This window comes from Vicia villosa, linkage group LG6 (genome assembly GCF_029867415.1).
Source record: "Vicia villosa cultivar HV-30 ecotype Madison, WI linkage group LG6, Vvil1.0, whole genome shotgun sequence".
NCBI lineage: Eukaryota > Viridiplantae > Streptophyta > Magnoliopsida > Fabales > Fabaceae > Vicia > Vicia villosa.
This window is the reverse complement of record NC_081185.1, coordinates 60,408,683-60,432,367: the sequence shown is the minus strand read 5'-3', so window position 1 is coordinate 60,432,367 and position 23,685 is coordinate 60,408,683. Positions and strand designations below refer to the sequence as shown.

The 23,685-nt window shown below is 32.9% G+C and overlaps 2 protein-coding genes across 2 annotated transcripts; one reads left to right on the top strand and one right to left on the bottom strand.

Annotated features, from left to right (window-relative positions):
* Window positions 1-14,994: 14,994 nt before the first annotated feature.
* On the top strand, window positions 14,995-20,021 carry LOC131609189 (gibberellin 2-beta-dioxygenase 8-like). Its single transcript, XM_058880846.1, has 4 exons — window positions 14,995-15,113; window positions 16,375-16,846; window positions 18,949-19,270; window positions 19,637-20,021. The coding sequence occupies exons 2-4, from the start codon at window positions 16,377-16,379 to the stop codon at window positions 19,868-19,870; spliced, it is 1,026 nt and encodes a 341-aa protein (XP_058736829.1). The 5' UTR covers window positions 14,995-15,113; window positions 16,375-16,376; the 3' UTR covers window positions 19,871-20,021.
* Window positions 20,022-20,170: 149 nt separating this feature from the next.
* Window positions 20,171-23,506, bottom strand: LOC131609190 (probable UDP-3-O-acylglucosamine N-acyltransferase 2, mitochondrial). The gene is made up of 10 exons (XM_058880847.1): window positions 23,348-23,506; window positions 23,007-23,217; window positions 22,297-22,373; window positions 21,987-22,036; window positions 21,810-21,874; window positions 21,630-21,681; window positions 21,481-21,551; window positions 21,296-21,362; window positions 20,641-20,712; window positions 20,171-20,520 (listed from the first exon to the last, which is right to left on the bottom strand). Exons 1-10 carry the CDS (start codon window positions 23,487-23,489, stop codon window positions 20,461-20,463), a joined length of 867 nt encoding a protein of 288 aa, XP_058736830.1. The 5' UTR covers window positions 23,490-23,506; the 3' UTR covers window positions 20,171-20,460.
* Window positions 23,507-23,685: the final 179 nt, after the last annotated feature.

Below are 23,685 nucleotides of genomic sequence, written 5' to 3'. Positions count from 1 at the left end.
ATTCATATTATTGTTATCATCAAAACTAAGATAATTGATAAGAACAAATCTTGTTCTAACACCCATCTTCTGGGTAAGTTTCTGATGATCTTCTTTACATGATCAGCCTTGGTGTAACCTTTGTCCAGAACTCTTAATCCAGTAGTTAGCGTTTGAAATCTTGAGAACATCTTCTCAATATCTTCATCGTCCTCCATCTTGAAGGCTTTATATTTCTGGATTAGAGCAAGAGCTTTGGTCTCCTTGACTTGAGCATTTCCTTCATGGGTCATTTTCAATGACTCATATATATCATGGGCAGTTTCCCTGTTAGATATCTTCTCATACTCAGCATGAGAGATAGCATTCAGCAAAACAGTCCTACATTTATGATGAATTTTGAAAAGCTTCTTTTGATCATCATTCATTTCTTGTCTTGTAAGCCTTACGCCAGTAGCATTCACTGGATGTTTGTAACCATCCACCAGAAGATCCCATAAGTCACAATCTAGACCAAGGAAGTAACTTTCCAGTTTATCTTTCCAGTATTCAAAGTTTTCACCATCAAATACTGGTGGTCTGGTATAACCATTGTTACCATTTCCATTGTATTGCTCAGCAGAGCCAGATGTAGATGTAAGTGTGTTTGTTGGAATTTCACCAGCCATCTTTTACTAAAGCGTTTTTCTCTTCCTGAATCTTTTCTAAACACGGTTAAGTGCTTGCACCTTGGAACCGGCGCTCTGATGCCAATTGAAGGATAGAAAAACACTTAGAAAGGGGGGGGTTTGAATAAGTGTAGCTTTAAAACTTGTAAGATAAAAACAATTTGCATAATGATTTTTATCCTGGTTCGTTGTTAACTAAACTACTCCAGTCCACCCCCTTGGAGTGATTTACCTCACCTGAGGATTTAATCCACTAATCACACTTGATTACAATGGTTTTCCACTTAGCCAACTGCTAAGTCTTCTAGAGTATCCTGATCACAACCTGATCACTCTAGGAACAAACTGCTTAGACAACTTCTAAGACTTTCTAGAGTATACTGATCAACAACCTGATCACTCTAGAACTTACAACTTAATGTAAACAAATTCTAAGAGTTTTACAATGCTTCTGAAAAGCTATAATCACAACTGTGATATTTCTCTTAAAGTTTAAGCTTAAATCTCACTAAGATATTACAACAGCAATGTAGTGAGCTTGATGATGAAGTTTGAGAGCTTTTGAATTTGACAGCGTTTCAGTTTAATGCGCAAGTGTTGTAATTCGTTAACCTTTGCTTCTCATCAGAACTTCATATTTATAGGCACTTGAGAAGATGACTGTTGGGAGCATTTAATGCTTTGCGTAATCCGTACAGCATTGCATTTAATGTTTCACTCTTTTGTCAACTACCTCGAGCCTTGTTTCCGCTGTGTCTACTGACGTTGCCTTTAATAGCTTCTAACGTTCCTTTTGTCAGTCAGCGTAGCCTGCCAGTCTAGTACTTGCTTCTAATCTGATGTTTGTGTAAACAACGTTTGAATATCATCAGAGTCAAACAGCCTGGTGCAGAGCATCTTCTTGTCTTCTGACCTTGAAGAGCTTCTGAGCGTGATACCATGAGAACTTCAGTGCTTCTGCTTCTGATCTCAAGTTCTTCTGATGCTTCCATAGACCCATGTTCTGATTCTGCTTGACCATCTTCTGATGTCTTGCCAGACCATGTTCTGATGTTGCATGTTGAACCTTCTGAGTCAGTTGCTTCTTGCGCTGATTTTGTGCATACTCTTTGTATAATTCCTGAAATGGAAATTGCATAGTATTAGAGTACCACATTATCTCATACAAAATTCATATCCTTGTTATCATCAAAACTAAGAATATTGATCAGAACAAATCTTGTTCTAACAACTAGTTCTTTAGCACAATTGTTTCGTGATTGCAACTTCACTCCTAAACCCCGTCCTGAAACTGAGCTTGTTGTGCTAGACGCTGAGTCAGAAGAAGTAGAATCATCTCTCACTCTTGATAGAGAACCTCAATCCTACTTCTTTCTGAACCCAGATTCTGCTATCACCAAACTCAAATCCCGCCGGGAATTTTCTGTTGGTGTATGTTTTGAATTTTTAAAACTAAAGATGCAGACAGGTTTAGAGACATTGAAGGCAGCACATCATGCCCGGATGGATGATGTTGCTTTGAGAAATCTCTAGAGGATCTTCAGAAGAAATATGAACTCTGAGTTTCTGAAACTTCAGAAAGCATGTGAAGCAGAAGCTCCAGGTCATCTTGGACTTCTCAGGCCCTATGAAGAATTTTGGGTCAGTCATCTCAGGGGCAGGTATTGTTTTGAAGAAAAAGAATTCGTTGATGAGCTTGCAGAAGATGTGCCTAAAGAAGTGCACTCACTTGCTATGGTTGTATGGAAGCCTCACTATAGCATTCTGACTGGAGACTTTCAGTCTTTATTCAACTAGCTAAGGGAGAATTCCTCAGAGAAAGCACCAGATATGGTATATCCAGCTGTTGAATATCCTTCAGAAGTTGCTGCTCCTACACCTCCAAAGAATCTGGCTGATATTCTTCAAGCTCTTGAGAATGAAGATTCTGATATCCCTGCTGCAGAATATGCGGAAGATGCTTCTATGTCAGAAGCTGATGCTGAGAATCACCCTGCAGAGAAACTTCCTGTTCAGGAAAATCAAGATGATGTTCTCATGATTGATGCTGCTGTTGAGCATGCTATTCCTTTGGATGATAGTTGTGAAGCTTCTTCTGATGAACCTTCTGTTCTGGTGAACGCCATGAAGGCTCTTCAAAAGAATCAAGCTGATCTTGCTTCTCGTTTGGATAAGCTTGAAGATACTCACAATGAGTTTTGCTCATTCATGAAGACGCAGTCTGCAAGCACTTCTGAGATTCAAAACCTTCTGGCCAAAATAGTTTCTAAGCTAGGCTAGTCGTAGTCCTTTGGCCTTAGTTGTTTTCTTGTTTCTTTCATCTGTTTCTTGCATCTGCTCCTATCTTTGTATCTTCTTATATTTTGTTGAATCAATGAAATATTATCTTCTTCTCTCATATTGTTTGTTTTTCATCTGAATCTTTTATATGCTTTTTGATGTTATGACAAAAAGGGGGAGAAACATGATAATTGATCTGGTTTACTATATCAGTTGCTGGGATTAAGTCTTAACATTCCTAACAATATTTGCAAGTTCTATGTCTTTGAGATTTTTTGCAAGATTGAAGATATTCTGAAAAAGCTCAACATGAGAAGCAAATACATGAGGAAAAGCAATTCTATAAAGAAACATGTTCTTGGAATTTGAAGCAAGCTTAGTGCTGTGAAGCTTCAAGATCAGAATCAAGAAGGAAGAATGTTCTGATATTCTCGTGGCAGAATATGCTCTAACACATTCTTATCCCTCATATGTTCTGATACATATTCTTTTTAAGAACTTATCAAAGTTTGCTCTGATAGTTTTCTAGCATTGCTCTGATACATGTTCTTTCTTAAAAGAATGTTCTGATTCATTCATGCTCTGACTTTTTTCGTCTAGTTTGTTTTGAAACATTTCAGGATGTAAAGATGCTTTGATGATGCTCTGGTACATTCAAGAATGTTCTGATACAATCAAGCATGCTATGATTCAAGAAGAAATTCAAAGCTCTGAAGCTGTCCTATGGAAGCAAGAAGCAGAAGCTCTGAATGTTCTGAAGTTCTAGGCAAATGTGAACGTCTCGATTGAAATGGAAAATACTCAGGGAAGTCTTTTATTTATAAATTCTTCTAGTATTTATTTCAGGGGGAGATTGTTAATCTCAGGGGGAGACATATTCACACACTATGTTAATATGCTTATGCTATAGCTATGTAATTGTCTTTAGTCATCTGATATTCTGATTGCAAATTCATATCAATTATATATGTTTTTGTCATCATCAAAAAGGGGGAGATTGTTAGAACAAGAATTGTTCTGATCAATATTCTTAGTTTTGATGATAACAATGTATATGAATTTTGTATAAGACTATGTGGTACTCTAATCCTATGCATTTTCCATTTCAGGAAATATATGATGAGTATACACAATTCAGCGCAAGAAGCACTGACTCAGAAGGTTCAAGTATGCAACATCAGAACATGCTCTCGCAAGACATCAGAAGATGGTCAAGCAGAATCAGAACATGGTCTATTGAAGGATCAGAAGAACTTGAGTTCAGAAGCAGAAGCACTGAAGTTCTTATGGTATCACGCTAGAAGCACTTCAAAGTCAGAAGACGGGAAGATGCTCTGCACCAAGCTATTTGACTCTGATTAATTCAAATGTTGTATCTACAAAGATCAGATCAGAAGCAAGTACAAGATGGCAGGCTATGCTGACTGACAAAAGGAACGTTAGAAGCTATTAAAGGCAAAGTCGGTTAAAGCAGGAAAAGCAAGGCTCGAGGTAGTTGACAAAAGAGTGAAACATTAAATGCAATGCTGTACGGATCACGCAACACATTAAATGCTCCCAACGGTCATCTTCTCAAAACGCCTATAAATAGTGAAGTTCTGATCAGAAGCAAGGTTACCAATTTACGAACAACTCTTTCAATCTTGCTGAAACGCTGCTGAATCAAAAGCTATCAAACTTCATCTTCAACCTCACATTACTTTTGTAATATCTTAGTGAGATTTAAGCTTAGAACTTAAGAGAAATATCACAGTTGTGATTATAGCTTATTAATAAGCATTGTAATACTCTTGTAAGAATTTGTTTACATTAATTTGTAAAAGGTTCCTAGAGTGATCAAGGTGTGATCATAATACTCTAGAAGACTTAGAGGGTATCTAAGTGGAAAACCATTGTAATCAAGGTTGATTAGTGGATTAAATCCTCGGGTGAGGTAAATCACTCTAAGGGGGTGGACTGGAGTAGTTTCGTTAACAACGAACCAGGATAAAAAGCAATGTGCAATTGTTTTTATCTTAAGAGATTTTAAAGTCACACTTATTCAAACCCCCCCCCCCTTTCTAAGTGTTTTTCTATCCTTCAGTCATGACATGCATTTGTAGTTTTCTGTAGGAGATGGATTTTTAGCTAATACAGATTTTAGTGATATCAAGATGCATGTTGTGACATCATTACCTGAACATCATGTGATGTTATATTTTTGTTATGTTTCATACTTTATCTCAGACTATATTTTAGGAAATAACTATCATGTGCTGATTGTATATCAGTAAGAGACCGAGCCATGGCCGGATTTTTTGCACCCTAATTTTTGAAAATTAGGTTAACTTGATTAACCCTAATTTATGTTCTTAAGGCCCAAGGCCTAGGATCTGCATATAAGAAGACAGTCAGTCCTACTTTTAGAAGTAGAGAATTGAAGTGAAGAATACTCTTTGTTGCGATTTGTGCTTTAGGTTTATTTGTTCTTAGTGTTTCTTGTGAGCCAAGCAATTGTTAATTTGATAATTATATTGGAGTGGGTTTTATTGAGTTGTTACTTGTTGTGTCACTCAAAGCTTTTAAGCAAGAGTCCTATGCAGGGCCGACCCTGTGCATGTGCAGGAAGTGCTACAGCACAGGGCCCCAGATTTTAAGGGCCCCAAAATTTTAAAAGGTCCAATTTTTTTTCTATAAATATTAATTGAAATAATAAAATGTTATGATAAAAATTCAATAAATCAAAAAATGATATAATAAAAACTCAATACATACAAAAATTGAGATAGATCAAAATTCAAAATAATTTTAATTAAATAAATTATTTATTAATACATAAATATAATTTTTATGTGTCTTTTTTAATTATTATAATTGTATTTATATTTTAAATTTGGGCCCATTTTCAAAATTAGATCGGGGCCTCTGCGTTGATTGGGCCGGCCCTGGTCCTATGTTCCTTGATTGAAGCTTTTAAGCAAAATCAAGATTTGTTTGAAGTGTGTCTTCACTTTATTCTTGTTTAACTTGTCTTGTTATCACTTTATTGTTGTCTTGTCTTACTACCACCGTCTCTAAAAACCGGATCTTCATTTGCGGAAGCCATCTGGATCTTTTAGAAACAGGTTACCTATAACATGCTCTGATGCCAATTGTAAGTACAAAGTGCGCCTTAGAGGGGGTAAATTAGGTTCTTAAAATATTTATCGGTGTTTGGAGATGATGGTATTATTTTTCTGGTTTGTGGTGATGTTATGAAAGATGTAAAGTACAAAAAAAATAAACGAAATGGTGATATATGATGGTTCCCCTCACAGTCTAAGAGTACTCCAGTCCCCTTTCAAACACGAAAGAGATTTTACTAGTGTAAGAAACTTACAAAAGGCTATGCAATCCACAAGAACAATCCTCTTGTGATTGACTAACAAATGATCAAGAGAACAATCCTCTCCTTGATCAAACCAAATGATTAAGAGAACAATCCTCTCATTAATCAAGCAACATTTGCTTCCAACCATCCTGGATAGCAAGTCAACAATAAACAATCTTATTTTCAATAATTCGGAAAAATAAGATATGAGTATACCAAGAACTTTTTGAATAGAGATTTGTATAATAATGATCACTTTGAGTGATGTATCAATCGATTTGGTCTTCCCTTCCAATAACAAAAATTCACAAGTACTTAAAGTAATAGATTGCTCAAGTATTTTCTAGTTTGGGTAATATGAAAGTGTGCAGAAAATATCTTGAATAAAGGTTGAAGAATGTGAATGTGAATTCTGAAAAAATCTACAAGTTTATTTTTGGAAGAGGTAATTTGTGATTTGAAATTCTTTGTATTTATATGTGTATAACACCCTTTTGAAACATGGAAAAAATATGATTAATTACCATGAACAAATGTCAATTTGAAATGAAATGGTTCCATGAAGTGGTGCATGAAAGGGTGTCCAAAAAGCTATTGGTTTTTCAGATTCGTACAGGGTGCAATCGATTGCACAAAAACAGCAATTGATTGCACAAGGGCCAACAACTATATTTTTTGGAAAAGCTTCAGCAAGCAATTGATTGCACCAATACAACAATCGACTGCACTAATAGGACAAAAATTCTGCTAAGTGTTTTTTAGGCAAATTTTGAAAAGGATTCAGTGAGCAATCGATTGCACCATAGTAGAAATTGATTGCATGGTAAGACAGAGGCAAATTTTAGCTACTGGAAGAGGGAGCAATCGATTGCTTGAAGTGTGCAATCGATTGCACATAATGAAAAATGTAATTTTTGTCTAAGTCTTTTGTGTTATGATTATGGCAAAGGTATGTAATGATCTTTGATGTTTTGAGCAACTAAGACTTAAGTATTTTATTAAAGTTATTGTTATACCTTCTTTTTAATGCTTGAACCATAGTCTTAACTAAAATGCTTTATGTTTGAATAACATCTTTGCCTTCTTGATACTAAGAGATTTGTCTTCATCAAAACAAAGTCTTTCATTGAGAAGCTTGAATTTACAAGTCACAACCCAACACCTCCACACTATCGTTCGTGTAGGAGTTGGCATTGCCGCTGTTCAATTATGTAAATGCTCCACGCACGTCTGAAAATCTATAATATTCTCCACACGTTTAAGGGTTTTCCACCTCCAAATCCCTTTTTTATGGTTGTTGCTAAGCTGTTTTTTTTTTTTTGCTGCAGAATTGTTGTATGTCATGTTTGTGATTTTTATGTAGCAGAAAGGACTTGATGGTGTTGCTTTATCATACGTGTAATTACAAACAAAAGATTATTATTTTGGTGAAAGAAAACCGAGCAATCAAATAGAAGAAAAAGAAAGCAACATAGGTTCTTGGTGTGTGGTAATCGGTGATGGCAAGATTGCAGCATGACAGACCAACGACTATGCACAATGAATTTTTTCGATGGTAGGAGCAAGGCGGTGTGTAATGGTGTTGGGTGACTTTTCTCTAAAACTTCTAAGATACAAGTGTAGTCATGATGTACTAAACATGTTATTTTAATAAAGAAATATGATGAACACATGGCATTATTTAGAACATCCGATTGATCAGAAGAAAGTTGGTGGAAAGCAGAGACATCTTAACCAATATTGAGGCATAAAGCGAAATTTATAAATAGGGCCTTTATAAAACTATTTTTTATATGAATAATTTAAATAAATTGTATTTTTTGGGTTTTTTAAGATGCAAAATTGTTCATTAAATCATCATAATTGATTTCTTATAAAATTTAGTTTTCAATAGATAAGAAATTAAAACTATTTAATCTTTGTTAAGACATCATTGATCTTAGATAAATTTTTATTAATTTTAATTTTAAAAACTAACGTTTCGCAAAAGCAACACTTAAGTAAATTGTTAACATTATTCTATAAGTATTGGAGAAAGAATAAATTGTTTTTACATAATTATGTATGTCGATTGGTTTATCATTTTCTAGCTATATAATTTTTTAAAGATTTTTAGTTCTGTAAATAAATCAAATTTGTTAATATATGTGTTTTCATTATGTTTTAATGAACATTCAAAATTAAGACAATATTCTTTTAACTTTTAATTATCTGATTATCCTATTTTCTCAATGCTAAAAAGAATTATACAATTTAAATTGTTCAATTCTATTTTAAAATGAAGTAATTGATTTATCTATTATGTATAAAAAATAATCAGCTTTAAATGATTTCTCAGAAGATTTAACAACTTCATTACCGATATTGTCATGAAATTGTTTCTTTCTAAATATAGTTTGTTTTCATGAAATTTGAATTCTATATCCATTTCAAAAGAATTTTTTTTAGCATTAATGAGAGCAATTTCAAAATTATGTTCCTTATTCATAATGTGGAAGTGCTAATGCCACACATTCTAGAATGAAAATAATATCTCTCATTAATCAAGGCATTAAAAGCCAGAATATATATATATATATATATATACAATGTATAAAGACTATGCCTAAATAATATGAGAGGATGTTACATATTGAAAACTAACGGTAATATATTAAATACAATTAGGTGACGTGGTATATGTGTGAGACCCCCCCGCAAGCTGGACTGTATATGTTAAAAAGTCCAAGCTTGGAAATATGAAAATCAAAGGCAGGTTTGTATAACTGCTTTGTTAAAAAGTCTGCTATTTGAGTTTGGGTGCTGATGGGAAAAAGTTTGATGAGGCCGGATTCAATCTTCTCGCGGACAACATGGCAATCGATCTCAATATGTTTTGATCTTTCATGAAAGGATGGATTGTGTGCTAGATAAATTGCTGAGTTATTGTCGCAGTATACTGAAGTAGGATTTGAAAGAGGGTTGTCAAGATCTTGAAAAAGGTAATGAAGCCATTGGACTTCACAAGCTAAAGTTGCTAATGCCCGGTATTCCGCCTCCGAGCTGCTCCTAGAGACTGTACTTTGCTTCTTGGATTTCCATGAGATTAAGGAAGTTCTGAGAAATACTGCATATCCTGTCACAGATTTCCTCGAAGTGGGGCAAGTAGCCCAATCGGAATCTGCAAAACCAGATAACATCATATTAGTAGTGGCAGAATAAAATAAACCTGTACCAGGGGCAGATTTTAAATATTGCAGCACACGAATAGCAGCTTTAAAATGAACCAGTTTCGGATTAGAAATATATTGACTAAGTTGTTGGACAGCAAAGGTTATATCTGGTCGAGTAGTAGTTAAATAAAGAAGTCGCCCAATAAGTCTCCTATATTGAGATGCATCCTCAAAGGGAGGAGAATCAAGAGACTCGAGCTTAATGGAAGGATCATAAGGTGTTTTAGAGGGCTTGGTAGCAAGGTGGCCAGAATCTTCCAAAAGTTCTAAAGTATACTTTCTTTGATTAATGATTATCCCTTGTGAAGATCTGGCTACCTCGATGCCTAGAAAGAATCTAAGATTTCCCAAGTCCTTAATTTTAAAACAATCATGGAGAAAGGTTTTCACAAATTTAATTTCATCAATATTATTTCCAGATAAAAACAATATCATCAACGTATATCAATAAGGCAGTAAAAGAAGATGCGGTATGTTTAGTAAATAAAGAGTAATCAGCAAGAGAATGTTTATATCCAATGGAAATTAAAGAATCAGAAAGTTTGGAGTACCATTGTCTGCTAGCTTGTTTAAGTCTATAAATGGACTTTTTAAGCTTGCAAACTTTGGTAGTAGAAGAAACCAAATCATTAAGAAGTAACCCCTTGGGTAAAGTCATGTATACCTCTTCATGTAAATCACCATGTAAAAACGCATTATTAACGTCTAATTGTTCTAAAAACCAACCTTTTATAGAAGCTAAAGCAAGGAGAGATCTTACCGTGGTGAGTTTGACAACGGGAGAGAACGTGTCAAAATAATCAATACCTTCAACTTGAGTGTATCCTTTGGCCACAAGACGAGCTTTGTAGCGCTCAATAGAACCATCTGCATTGTATTTTATTTTGTACACCCATTTACAACATATGGGCTTCTTATTATTGGGTAAATCAACTATGGACCATGTGTTGGTGGAAATTAAAGCATCTAATTTAGTTTTCATAACATTATTCCAACATTCAAGTTTACAAGCTTGATTATAAGTGGTTGGTTCAGTTTGAGAAGAGATGGAAAGGCAAAAAGCTTTATATTTAGGAGAACAATTATCATATCGTAAGACGGAAGATAAAGGAAAGGGAGTACCGTGAGAAGTAACATTGGTGGTAGGATGTTGTTGAAGAAGGTTGCAATGATAATCATTTAGGTAATTTGGAGGTCGACTAGTCCGGGTGGACTGCCGTAAAGGAAAAGGGGGAGGTGTGGATGGGGAAGGATTAGGGTGTGGGGAAGGATTAGGGTGTGGGGAAGTATTAGGTGGTATGAAAGTTTCAAGGGCAGAGGAAGGGGGAGTGGATGGAGGAGGGGACTGTGGTGGTATATATGGTGTAATGTGTTGTAAAGGTTGAAGTGGTTCTAAATCTGGTTCATAGGTTTCAGGGGGGATGTGTGAGGTATTGGTCTTATTAGTGATAGGTTTGTTAAAGGGGAAAACATTTTCATAAAATACTGCATTTCTAGAAACATAAAATTCATGAGATTGTAAGTCATATAATAAGTACCCTTTAGTGCCATTCCTATATCCTAAAAAAACACTTTTTCTAGCACAAGGGTCAAACTTAGTTCTATGAGCATGGATAGTAGAGGCAAAAGTAAGACAACCAAAACATTTTAAATGCAATAATGTGGGAGGTTTGTTGTAAAGATGTTGAAATGGGGACCTATTCTTTAATAAGGGAGAGGGAATACGGTTTATAAGATGCACAGCATGCTGAATAGAAAAATGCCAAAAAAATTTAGGGATGTGAGCTTGAAAGGAAAGAGCTCTAGCAACATTTAAAATGTGCTGATGTTTTCGTTCAACCAAGCCGTTTTGTTGAGGGCATTCAACGCAAGAACGTTGATGCAAAATTCCTTTTGAGTTAAATAAATCATTCATTAAAAATTCAGGACCGTTATCACTTCTTAGACATTTCAAAGACATACAAAATTGGTTTTCAATGAAGGATATGAAAGTAGAGATGTGTTTCCTTGTTTCACTTTTCATTTTCATTAATATTATCCAAGTAAATCTACTATAATCATCTACAAGTGTAAGAAAATATTTATGGCCATCAATAGAAGGGATAGAATAGGGACCCCAAATGTCAGCATGAACAAGATCAAATATTTTAGAAGATAAAGTAGTACTAACAGGGTAAGGAAGATTTTTATGCTTTGAAAAATGGCAAATATCACAAGGCCCAGTTTTATTAAAAGGTATAAAGGGGAATTGAATAGAGATACATTTGTGAATATGATCAGAAATATGACCTAACCTATGGTGCCATACTTTGGCATTATTTTCTAAACTAAAGGTAGTGTTATAAGTAGAAGCAGGAAGGGAAAAACAGGATTGAGGTTGGGCATCTAAAACATATAGGTCACCAAATCGTTCAGCTAAACCAATCATTTGCTGGGACAAATTCTGCAATATAAGACATTTATCATTGTGAAAAAAAAACAGGAGGAATCCACAGTTAATTGGGTGACAGAAATTAAATTCACATTAAAGGAAGGTATGTAATAAACATTATCTAAGGTTATATGGTCAGAAAGAATCACAGTGCCAGAAATGGTGGCATTGGTGGCAGTGCCGTTGGGCTTATTCATGGAAAAAGGTGGAATATTCTTATAGTGAATAAAATTAGATAGAGAGTAAGTTATATGGTGCGTTGCACCAGTATCTATGATCCAAGGTATAGAAGACTTACCTAAAGGAGAAGAAATGGTATTGACATTACCAGCCGAAGATATGACGGAATTGATCTCAGAGTCAAGCGGTGTGGAAGCTTGAGGATTGTTTGTTGTTAACTGTTGTTGAAGGAGATTGATAAGTTGATGATACTGATCCTAAAGATTCCCATTGGTGCAGTTATAGGGGGAAGTTTGATTAGAAGATGTCTCTGCAGAAGTGGAATTAGCAGAGGGATATTTGGGACGTTGTTGGAATCCAGGAGGATAACCATGTTTTACAAAGCAGTGTTCAACGGTATGATTTGTTCTGCCACAATGTGTGCAGACCCGATGAGAACCTTGAGAGTGTCCACGACCCGTGCTATTCTGGTTTCGACCACGTCCTCTTGAAGAATTTTGTTGGAAACCGCGAGCACCCCCATGATATGATTGGACCTGAGAGACAAGGGGTTGGTGTTCAGTGGTGGGGTTTGGAAGGGTAAGTTGCTTCTCTTGACCGAGAACAAGGGAAAAAGCCTTTTCTATGTTAGGCAAGGGTTCAAGGATCATGATTTGAGATCGGATATGACAGTATTGCTCATTGAGACCTTTCAAGAATTTTAAAACCTTATCTTGATCACGAAATTTTCGAAGGTCTGAGACGGCGCCGCAGGTGCATGGGATGGCACAAGTGCAGTCCCTTATTGGTTGAAAGGTGTCTATTTGCTCCCAAATAGATGTTAATTGTGTATAGTAATTGGAGACATCCAGTGTGCCTTGCTGGAGACGAACCAAATCATCTTGTAAATCAGAGATGCGGAAGATATCTCCCTCAGAGAAACGAGTGCGTAAATTTTCCCATACAGTGTGAGCGTTGTCGATCCATAGAATAGACTAGGCAATTGAATCAGAAAGCGATCTTTGTAACCAAGATAACATTAAATTGTTGCAGCGAATCCACGGATCATGAAGAGGATTATTGTTGGGAGGTTTGGGAAAAGTACCGTCAATGAAGCGTAATTTGTTTTTGGAAATAAGAGCCACTTTCATTGATCGAGCCCAAGAGATATAATTCTTGCTGTCAAGAGGAGGAGTAACAAGAATCAGTGTAGGGTTTTCATTAGGATGAATATAGTACGGATTTGAAGGATTGGTTGAAAAATCGGTGAAATTTGTGTCCGCCATAGTTTTAGGGTTTTGAGAGCAAGGATTGAAGGTATATAAAAGGGGGAAAATGGTGAAGAGAACAAAAACGAGGGTTTGAATTTGTAGAATCTTGTTGATTTGGATTTGACAGATGTTGATGAAGATTGTAGATTGTTTTGAAGATCGGTGATTTGGAGAACGATGAATCTGGTGTGTTGACGAAAATTTCTGGATAACGGCAAGAATTTGGTGAATCTTGGAAGAAGAAAAATGATGAAGCAAGAATGTGTAGATAAAGAAAATAACGAAAAATTGAAAGAATTTGAGAGTTTTGGTGTTTCTTGTGAAAGACAAGTTTCTGAAGGAAATCTGGGAAATGCTCCAAGTAGGTAACACGTGGAAAACAAATTGACACAAGGAGAGAGATAAAGCATAGAGAAAATGGGAGATAAGGGTATTGAAAAACGTAAAAGAAATTGAATATCAGAGATATGCATCTGATACCATCATAATGTGGAAGTGCTAATGCCACACATTCTAGAATGAAAATAATATCTCTCATTAGTCAAGGCATTAAAAGCCAGAATATATATATATATACAATGTATAAAGACTATGCCTAAATAATAGGAGAGGATGTTACATATTGAAAACTAACGGTAATATATTAAATACAATTAGGTGACGTGGTCTATGTGTGAGACTTATATTTCTCAAAAATGTAATTAGACATTTCAACTGTTCTACAACAACATTAATATACATATCATTAGATTTAAAATTTACTGCAAATAATATCTCATACCAAATAATCATGCCTAACAAAAACTCAAAATTTTCAAACTCATAAGTTGTTAAAGACAGCATCACTCTTTAATTTAAGTTGGTCGTTAACTTCTCCTAGTTTCAATGAATCATCTCTTATTTATGAAACTTAAAATCTATAAGATTTTGCACTTTCAATACAACTTTTTTAACGCGTTTGTGACATAGATTTAAGGGTTAAAATATGGATATGATTTTGTAGAAGCTTTATGGATAGACAATGTCTCTTTCTCACATTAAAGGCACCCAATCCTAATCCTAAATAAATAGTTAAATTCAATTAATAACTAAACAATTTTTTTTTAAAAAGAAAGTTATGCACTATAGAAATGTACGAATTGTGACACATATAAGTATGGCTCTCCTTCTTCCAAGTCACTCTTTCTCCAATTATATGATGTTCACGTTATATCAAACAGTATAAAGTATACTGGTGATTGGTAAAGGAATAGACAAATGTATGAAATGACATTCTTTTCCAAAATTTTGACAACGTTATGATTTGAATACATGAGTCAGATTATGTTTAATCACACATCATATATGTTTGTAGCAACATTGAATGCATGCTGCTTCCTCTTACTTTCTATTATTAACCTTCAAATTAAATACATACGTGTACATACACACGCCTTCGATGCGTTTTCAAAACGGAAAAATAAAAATATCAAGAAATTATTTAATGCATCAAAAACTTAAAATTAAAAGCTATATGAAAGATATATGAATTAATAATTTTCTCTGATGCTGCTATGAGCCGCGTGGTCTTTTATTAAGCATAAGCTAAAACTATCACAAAAATGTCATGATATCTTTGACAATTATTGATGCTTTTGTTGCCTATAAATCATCACCTTCTATCTTTCCATATCACACATTTTTTATATATTTTATCAATTATAGTAACTTAAGTGATTATTCAAATAAGCTGTTCTTCTAAGTGTAAGGGCATCCTTCTTGAAGGTATATGCTTTTTAGTCATCTTTTTGTCTGTTTGAAATTTAATGTCTAAAGTATGTTTATGTACATATTAACCTATTTTTTTCAGAGGATGTATATATAAACTTTGTTACATAGGTAATAGTTAACATAGTTTAAATATATAATTATATTTTTTTTATAAATGATAATAGATATTATGCATATTTGAGCAAAATACTATTTTGACATAACATTGTTAATTTATTTATGAGTAATATGGATCAAATGCATGATTAATTATTTAATTAAATGATTAAGTACTACAACACAAGACCTAGTTATATTTATTAATTAATCACCCCTTAAAAATAATTAATTAAATTTAAATATATATATATATATATATATATATATATATATATATATATATATATATATATATATATATATATTTCAGGGGACTAACTAACTAGTACTAGGTTAAATAACCAACTAACAATGATTTTTATAATATTAATTTGGTAAAAGGTTCAACTTAGCCTTATTATAATAATTAAAAACTTGTAACGTAAGCTCAACAAATCCAGTCACATGCTTTGACTTCTAGCTAGATGTGACCGTACTTGTGAAGTGTCAACTTAATATCAACTACATCACCTGTCCCACAATAACTAGCTTATGTCACTTACAAAAAATTTAAAAAAATAATGAATTGATAAAATATAATTAAAAAATTTATTAAATTAATGTATTAACTATTGATATATTTCAATCACATAAATTTCTAGTGAAAATTTTAATTTTAAAATAATACATAGAATATTAATTAAATACAATTAAAATGACAATATTTATGACCTTATATTTGTTCACTTAAATTCTAATATCTGGATTATTTGATAAAAAAAAAAGTAACAATATTTATGAAAATATATATAATTTTTTTGTGGGAAGAAATTATATGTGTCTATTTATTATTTCTTCTGTTTATTTTTATATATTTTGTTTTTGAATTGTTACAATTTAAAACAATTAATAAATTTATTTATTTTTAATATTATTATTTATAATAATTTTTTTTATATATTTATTTCGTTCTCTACAATAAGCAACAAAAAGTATTTTTAATAATTTATAATTAATAATATATTAAACTTAGTAAACAATAAATATTATTTTTAATATATAAAATAATAAAAATGCAAGAAGTAATTATTATTATTATTATTATTATTATTATTATTATTATTATTATTATTATTATTATTAACTGTTTCTTAACATCTTATCTTATTATATGTAGCTATGGACCCAATTTCAGACCCACCATTTGAAGAAGCATACAAGACCCTCTTGAACAAGACACAAAACAATTCAAATGACTCCCACAACAGCAATAACAACCTTGCGGTGGTGGTCGAGGAATGCGAACTTCCAATGATCGATTTGAGTCATTTAGAAAACAACAATGAAGCAGTAAGAGAAAAATGCAAGTTTGAGATAGCTAGGGCTTCACAAGAATGGGGTTTTTTCCAGGTTATAAACCATGGAATACCAAATGACATTTTTATTAGGTTGAAATGTGAACAAGAGAAAGTGTTTAAGCTTCCATTTGATAAAAAGACGAAAGAGGATAAGTTCTTGCAATTTTCTTCTGGTAGTTATCGTTGGGGAACACCTTCTGCCACATGTGTTGGACAGTTATCTTGGTCAGAGGCATTTCATATCCCTTTAAAGGATGTTTTAGGAACCACTACTGAGGCAAATACTCTTAGGTATGTATTTTTATGTTTACTCAATGCTACTCCTTTGAATTCATCTTAATTGGCTATTATAATGTTTATGTTTATATAGTGAAAATAAAGGTAATTTATGCCTAACAAATTTATCAACGGACAGGAGGTGATCTTGAGTAATTTTATCTGGGATATCAAAAAAATAAAGAATTATATATAATATCTTTAAATAATTTACAAAAATTATTAGTTGATATTTTTTTACAGAATGATTAGTTGATTTAACGGATATTAATTATCTTAAGGGAAAAAAGGGAATGCACAGACAGTGTAAAGTATTTTTACACTGTCAACCAATGAGAGACATGCATCAGAATAAATCTCATTTTTAATTTTAAAAAACTGAAATTATATGACAAATTAAAGCATTTTGATTGGTTGTATGTGTAAACTGTTTTACACTGACAGTGCACTATCTTTAAACTCTTATCTTAATGTAGGATGAAACTCAGAAGAAAAAAAAATTTCAAATAAAAAAATTTTAAATTTAATTACAATTTTGATTTTTCTATTTTACATAATTTATTGAATTAATTCTTCTATTTTAAATTCAAATAATTTTGGTCTCACTCATATTTATTATGTTCAAAAATTCAAAAATCATTGATACATCCATTATTTATAACTTATCTATAAAGTTTCACCAAAAAAGTTTCTATTACAATTTATCATATTTAACAAGTGACATGTCATTTTAAAATTGACACATCTCTAATTTTAAGTTTAAAAATAAGAAACAAAATCACAACTGCTTGAATTTATATTAAGAAAATTAATATTACAAATTAAATAAAATAGAAGGACCAAATTATAATTAACTCTAAATTTTATGAAAAAATTTATACCATCACGTTTTATAAATATTTAGTTTTTTTAATCACAAATAAAGTATTATTTGTGGATGATTGTGATTCACTACCTGTGTAAAATATTTTACACAGATAGTGTATAACAATTATATATATATATATATATATATATATATATATATATATATATATATATATATATATATATATATATATCTCACAATCAAGGTTGTCTTTAAGACTTTACAAGACATTCTAATGTATTTAGAATAAAATTAATTATAATTAAATCATGGATAAATAGAAATTTATTTATTTTAAACGCGATGCCTATTTGCTTTTTCATTATTGTACTTTGGTAGAATTGTAAAAATATTATAACAGTTTTATTGATAAGTATGATTTTAAATGTAATTATAATAAAAATTAAATATTTTATCAATTAATCTAAATGTTTTATTATGAAAATTTTTTATATTAATATACTTAACTTAAAGATTATTTTTTATCTTTGTAATTTTTAAAAGTTTTTAATTTCAAAAACGTATTTTCTTTGGCAAGCACCTGGCTCATAGTTGAGGCCAAGTGTCATTTTCATACAGATCGATCTTGGCCAAATTGACCCCTACATATTAATTATACACAAGTGGATTCTTGTTTGTCAACTCCTCCTGCGATTCTCATCACGACCCCTACTCTAGGATTTATTCACGTCCCCCCTCACGTGTGATTTTGCTTAAGAAGAAGTTTTGAATTACAAAACTATCCCTTCATTAATTTTTATCAATTTTGACAGATTTCTACCGGTCCAATTACATACTCAATCCAACAATTAGATCAGACCGTTACTCTCTCCAATTTCTGTTCAGTCGGTTCAACCAGCCGGTTTAATCCATTTTTAAAACACCGATACCATCCATAAATAATAAGTGACTACACATAATTTGAATTCCATAGTTAATGACAAAAACAATGGTCCCAGTAGCCCTAAGGAACTTTTTTGTGTGTTTTTTATGTTAACGTGGCTTGCTATATAAGGCATGCTCCAAGCCTCAAAACTTTAGTCAATGATTGAATAAAGAATACTGTGTATTTTAGTTTAGCTATAATTTTTTTTATATAAATATATATTATTTTTAAATTTGTTGAAACATTAATGTGTTTAGTGTTTCTATTCAATGATAAAAAATAATAATTTTTTTGTAATAAAATTCAGAGAAAATATTATTTAGTCGTAATTAATTTCTATTTTGAATGTATATATGTATGCAGATACACGATTGAGCAATTTGCAACCATAGCATCCAATCTTGCACAAACATTGGCTGATATTCTTGCTGAACAAATGGGTCATGAGTCAACTTATTTCAAAGAGAATTGCTTGCCTAACACTTGTTATCTTCGATTGAACCGATATCCTCCATGTCGTATTGCTTCTGAGATTCATGGTCTAATGCCACACACTGATAGTGATTTTCTCACCATACTATACCAAGATCAAGTTGGAGGCTTGCAATTAGTGAAAGACAAGAAATGGATTGCTGTTAAACCAAACCCTAGCGCTCTTATAATCAACATTGGCGACTTATTTCAGGTATCTTCCGAGTTTAATAACTACATTTATATATAAATACAATGAGATAGTATATATTAAAATTATATTTGCTCGGACAGGTAAAAATAATTTCACATTGTTTAGAAATATGATTAAGAGTAATTTATATACAATACTCACACTCTTCAACCTAACGAGGCACAATTTTTAAAAGACAAAGTCGTAAGAGTTTTGACAATATTCATAACCTTGGTGGCCCAGACTTAAAATCAACCGAAACATTAATGCTAGAAAGAAGGGTTGGACCCACATGCTCGCCCCTGTCCCTTAGCCTCAAATCTTTAATTTTCTATTTTTCTACACTTAGTAAAAATTGAATGTGTATTTTTGCCAATGTTGTTGTAGGCTTGGAGTAATGGAGTTTACAAGAGTGTTGAGCATAGAGTTGTCACCAACCCAAGAGTAGAAAGGTTCTCTATGGCATATTTCTTGTGCCCTTCAAATGAGACAGTGATAGAGAGTTGTAGAAAGCCCTCTCTATACAAAAAATTTAGCTTTGAGGAATACAGACAACAAGTTCGAAATGATGTTCAGAATTTGGGTTCCAAAATAGGCCTACCTAGGTTTCTTCTATTTTAATATATTTTTGTTTATCCCATCTTGAAATAAAAAAAAAAAAAGATTGCTCATTTATTCTAAAGAGTAGGTGTGAATGTACCCTAATTATATTAAAATAAGGGATGTGTCTTAAAATTCTGCAAGCTTAAACAAAAATTTGTTTGTGATCTTATGTAATACTAATGACTCGTTAATCTCTTTAATGGGTCCAAATGACTCACTAATCTTATTATTTATTTAAATGTATTTTGGTCTTTCTTTTTTTTTTAAATAAAGTTGTAATTTTGTTCTTCCAATTTTATCTATTTAATGAAAATTTCATCCCCATCTCACATCCCATTCATCTAATAAACTTCACTATTAGTATTACATACAATTTCACAGAGAGATTTACAAGTTTATCCTTATAATGAATTCTTAGTCTAATCCTTTGAGACTCTAATAACTTATGCAAATCAACATTAAAATAAAGAAATCAAAACAACCAAAAAGGATCCTTAACGTTGAAATTTAATGGAAGTTGTTGAAATTGATAACATATATAACTAGAATATACGAGGGGAATAATTTAGTGACGATCCTTCGCCTTTCAAGACTCGCGAGGCGAGAACTCAGACTCCCCTAACTGCAAAACCACTGGCAACTTGTCTCCGCCATTTGTGAATAGAAACCTACAAAGCATCATGGTAGTTTATGAATCCACCCAACCCAACAATATATTGTATGTCAAACTATGAACTTCAATGCTAATGCAGTAAGTGGAATAAAAAATATGACTAGTAGATCATTACAGCTGGAAAGCCACCATAGTCCCCTGGTTCTGTGATGTCCTTGGTTACGCAACTTAATGCAGCAAGCCGAACCTGCAAGCATTTTGCAATCAGGTGTCTTCTCCTTAACCCGGAGCTTCCAATATACAGACAGTAAAAATGGTACAATAGCAAACAAAATTGAAAGTGTTGCTTGATTACTGAATGAGTGAGTTTCACAAAATCACGGTGGCACGTGACTGTTTTGAAGCTCTAACGTATAGTTTTTAGTAAAATCACAGGCGTGCAGTGGTTCTGGTTCTGCATGACTGTTTTGAAGCTCTAAAGTATAACTTTTACTAAAACCACAGAAGCACGCAGTGGTTCTGCTTAGCTCACCGCCAAACTAAAGGTAACGCATTCACGTAGTCACGGATATATAATCGTTGGATCAAGATCCGACAATTCATATTTCAAAATCAAATCCAACGTGTATTACATTTTGAACTCTCTGATCTCGATCCAATGCCTAAAAATATCTTGACTGCGTGAATGCGACATTTACTAACTGCAGTAAATCCAGTTTCCTTTCTGACACCATTATAGCACTTATTCATTCACTAATAATCACTAGCCATCCACAATGCACCGAAGCTATGAGAGGATAGCCTTATAAGATCGGGAAACAAAACCATACCTTTGATGCAATTGATACATGATCTCGCACTGCTGCCCTTCCTCCCATAGCCACATAATCTCCTATGCTGAACACATATGAAAATTCGTAAGCCTCGGCAATAACTGTAGTTCTAATACGAATTTGACTAGATAAATCATTGCAAAATTAACTAGGTAACGGCGAAATGAATGAATAGTGCTTACGTTGCTGAGCCTGCAATCCCAACTTGTCCACAAAGCATACAGTTCTTCCCAATAACTACATTGTGACCAATCTGCAGAACTAATTAGAACAAAAGAACAAAGCCTTTACTTTTTCGCTTTTATAATTTATGTAAGTATTAAATGTTAACCTGAACTAAATTATCTATCTTTGAGTTGTCTCCAATAATTGTATCTCTCCAGCTGCATAGCCAAGGAGTGAATAAAATTAGTATTAGAGCTAACATTATTTCAAGTGAAAATCAAACTATAACACCATTTTTGACAATCATGAAGCTAAATAGAAAGGGATAAGCCATAAGAAAACTAACCTGCCCCTGTCAATGCATGTATTTGCACCAATCTCAACATTGTTCCCTATTATGACATTCAGCTTCTGATAGATTTAAGAGAGAAATTCATATTATTAGTACAATGTATGCAAGTTTAAAATTTTTGTTAAACAGAAATAATCTGCAATGTATATAGGATTAAATCAAATTACCAACCTGAGGCTTCTTTATCATTTTACCATCACCATCCACATAAAATCCAAACCCTACATGTAAAATACAATATCAATGTTATCCGAAAGTAGTGAGTAGTGACCCTAACAAAACAACGATCAATTCTAGTTTATTTAAGCGGGCAATTATCATCTATTCAATATGAAGAACCATATGTTGCTAAAGGCCTAAAGTTAAATGTCTCTTAACCACATATAATATGTTTTCGTCAGCATGTTTTGATTGGTATGGATTATTGAGTTAAATGAAAAAAAAAAAAAAAAAAAAAGCAAGCTTATAAATTGAGTTTTACCATCTTGACCAATGCAGACTCCATTGTGAATTACACATGAATCACCTATACTGCAATTACTAAGTGAGACGTTAAACCTGGAAAAAGTATAGTAGTATCAAAACCTAATCACTATGTTCAAAACTTCTTTTGCATCAAACATAAGTTTAGTAATGAAATTCTATACACACAAGTTTCTAAGATTAATAAATAAACATGGATTAATAAACAGACATGTGAACCTCTAGAAAAATTACAAATAAAAGAAGAGACCTCATTCTTCCAATCATCCAATTGGGGTTTCAAATAAAGCTCAGCGACATACAACAACACCAAGCTTTATCCCATAAGCTGCATTTGATCATGATTTTTCGTAATATTAAGGATCCCGAAGCAACTGCTATTCAAAACCTTGTTTCCAATGTGAATTATAGACAAATGGTAAAGAAAATTGATTTTAAATAAATTGATTATGGTTAAAAGTGAGTTGAAAGTAAAGTGTATAAAATTAGATTCAAACTCAAAAGCTACAAATTCTGATTTCAAGTAAAATCAATTCTGAAAAGTATAGTAAATTCTACTCTAGAGCAATCAATTCTACCCGAAAGAAATCAAACATCCAAAATCAATTTTGAGTGCTACAAATGGAAACAAAACATACAGAAAACAAAAAACAAAATTGACATAACAAAGTTGCACAGCATATCAATATTCAAAATGTAAAACCCTACCCAATTTTAGTCGAATGAGAAATCAAAACGGAAGGACCAACAACAGTTCCAGAACCAATCCGAACATTTGAACCAACAACACATTCCGAATGAACAACAGCGCCAACATCTATAAAAGCCGTGGTGTCAATGCAAGACGTTTCATGGAAAACGCCACCTCCATTTTTCCATTTCTTAAATTTATCATCGCTGATTTCACCAAAATCATCCTCTGATCTTGAAACAAAACACGATCGCAAAGAAATCAAATAATCAACTAATTCGTATTAGTAATAGTAAAGAAAGAAATTAATTAAAAATGGCGTAATGATTAATGAGAGTGATGATTATAATTAACTTACCGGAAGAAGAAGAAGTGGAGAAATGAGGACGAGAAGAAGAGAGGGTATAGAGAGAGTTTGAAATTTGAGTTGGATTGTGAAAAGTGTTTGAAGTCGAACGAGCGAAGGAAAGTACGGTTCTTACAGTTGCGGCCATTGTCATGCTTCACGGGTGAAGTGAAGTGAAGGAATACGTACGTGTGCCGAAAAGAACAGGGTCGTGAGTGGTTGGGTCGGGGCTCCGACTAACTTGGAAGGTCAAATTAACGGTTGACCCGTTATTGGATCCAGCGGGCCATTTCTTTGGATTCAAATAGGGGTGGAAATAGATTAGGCCGATAACAGGGGCCTAGCCTATA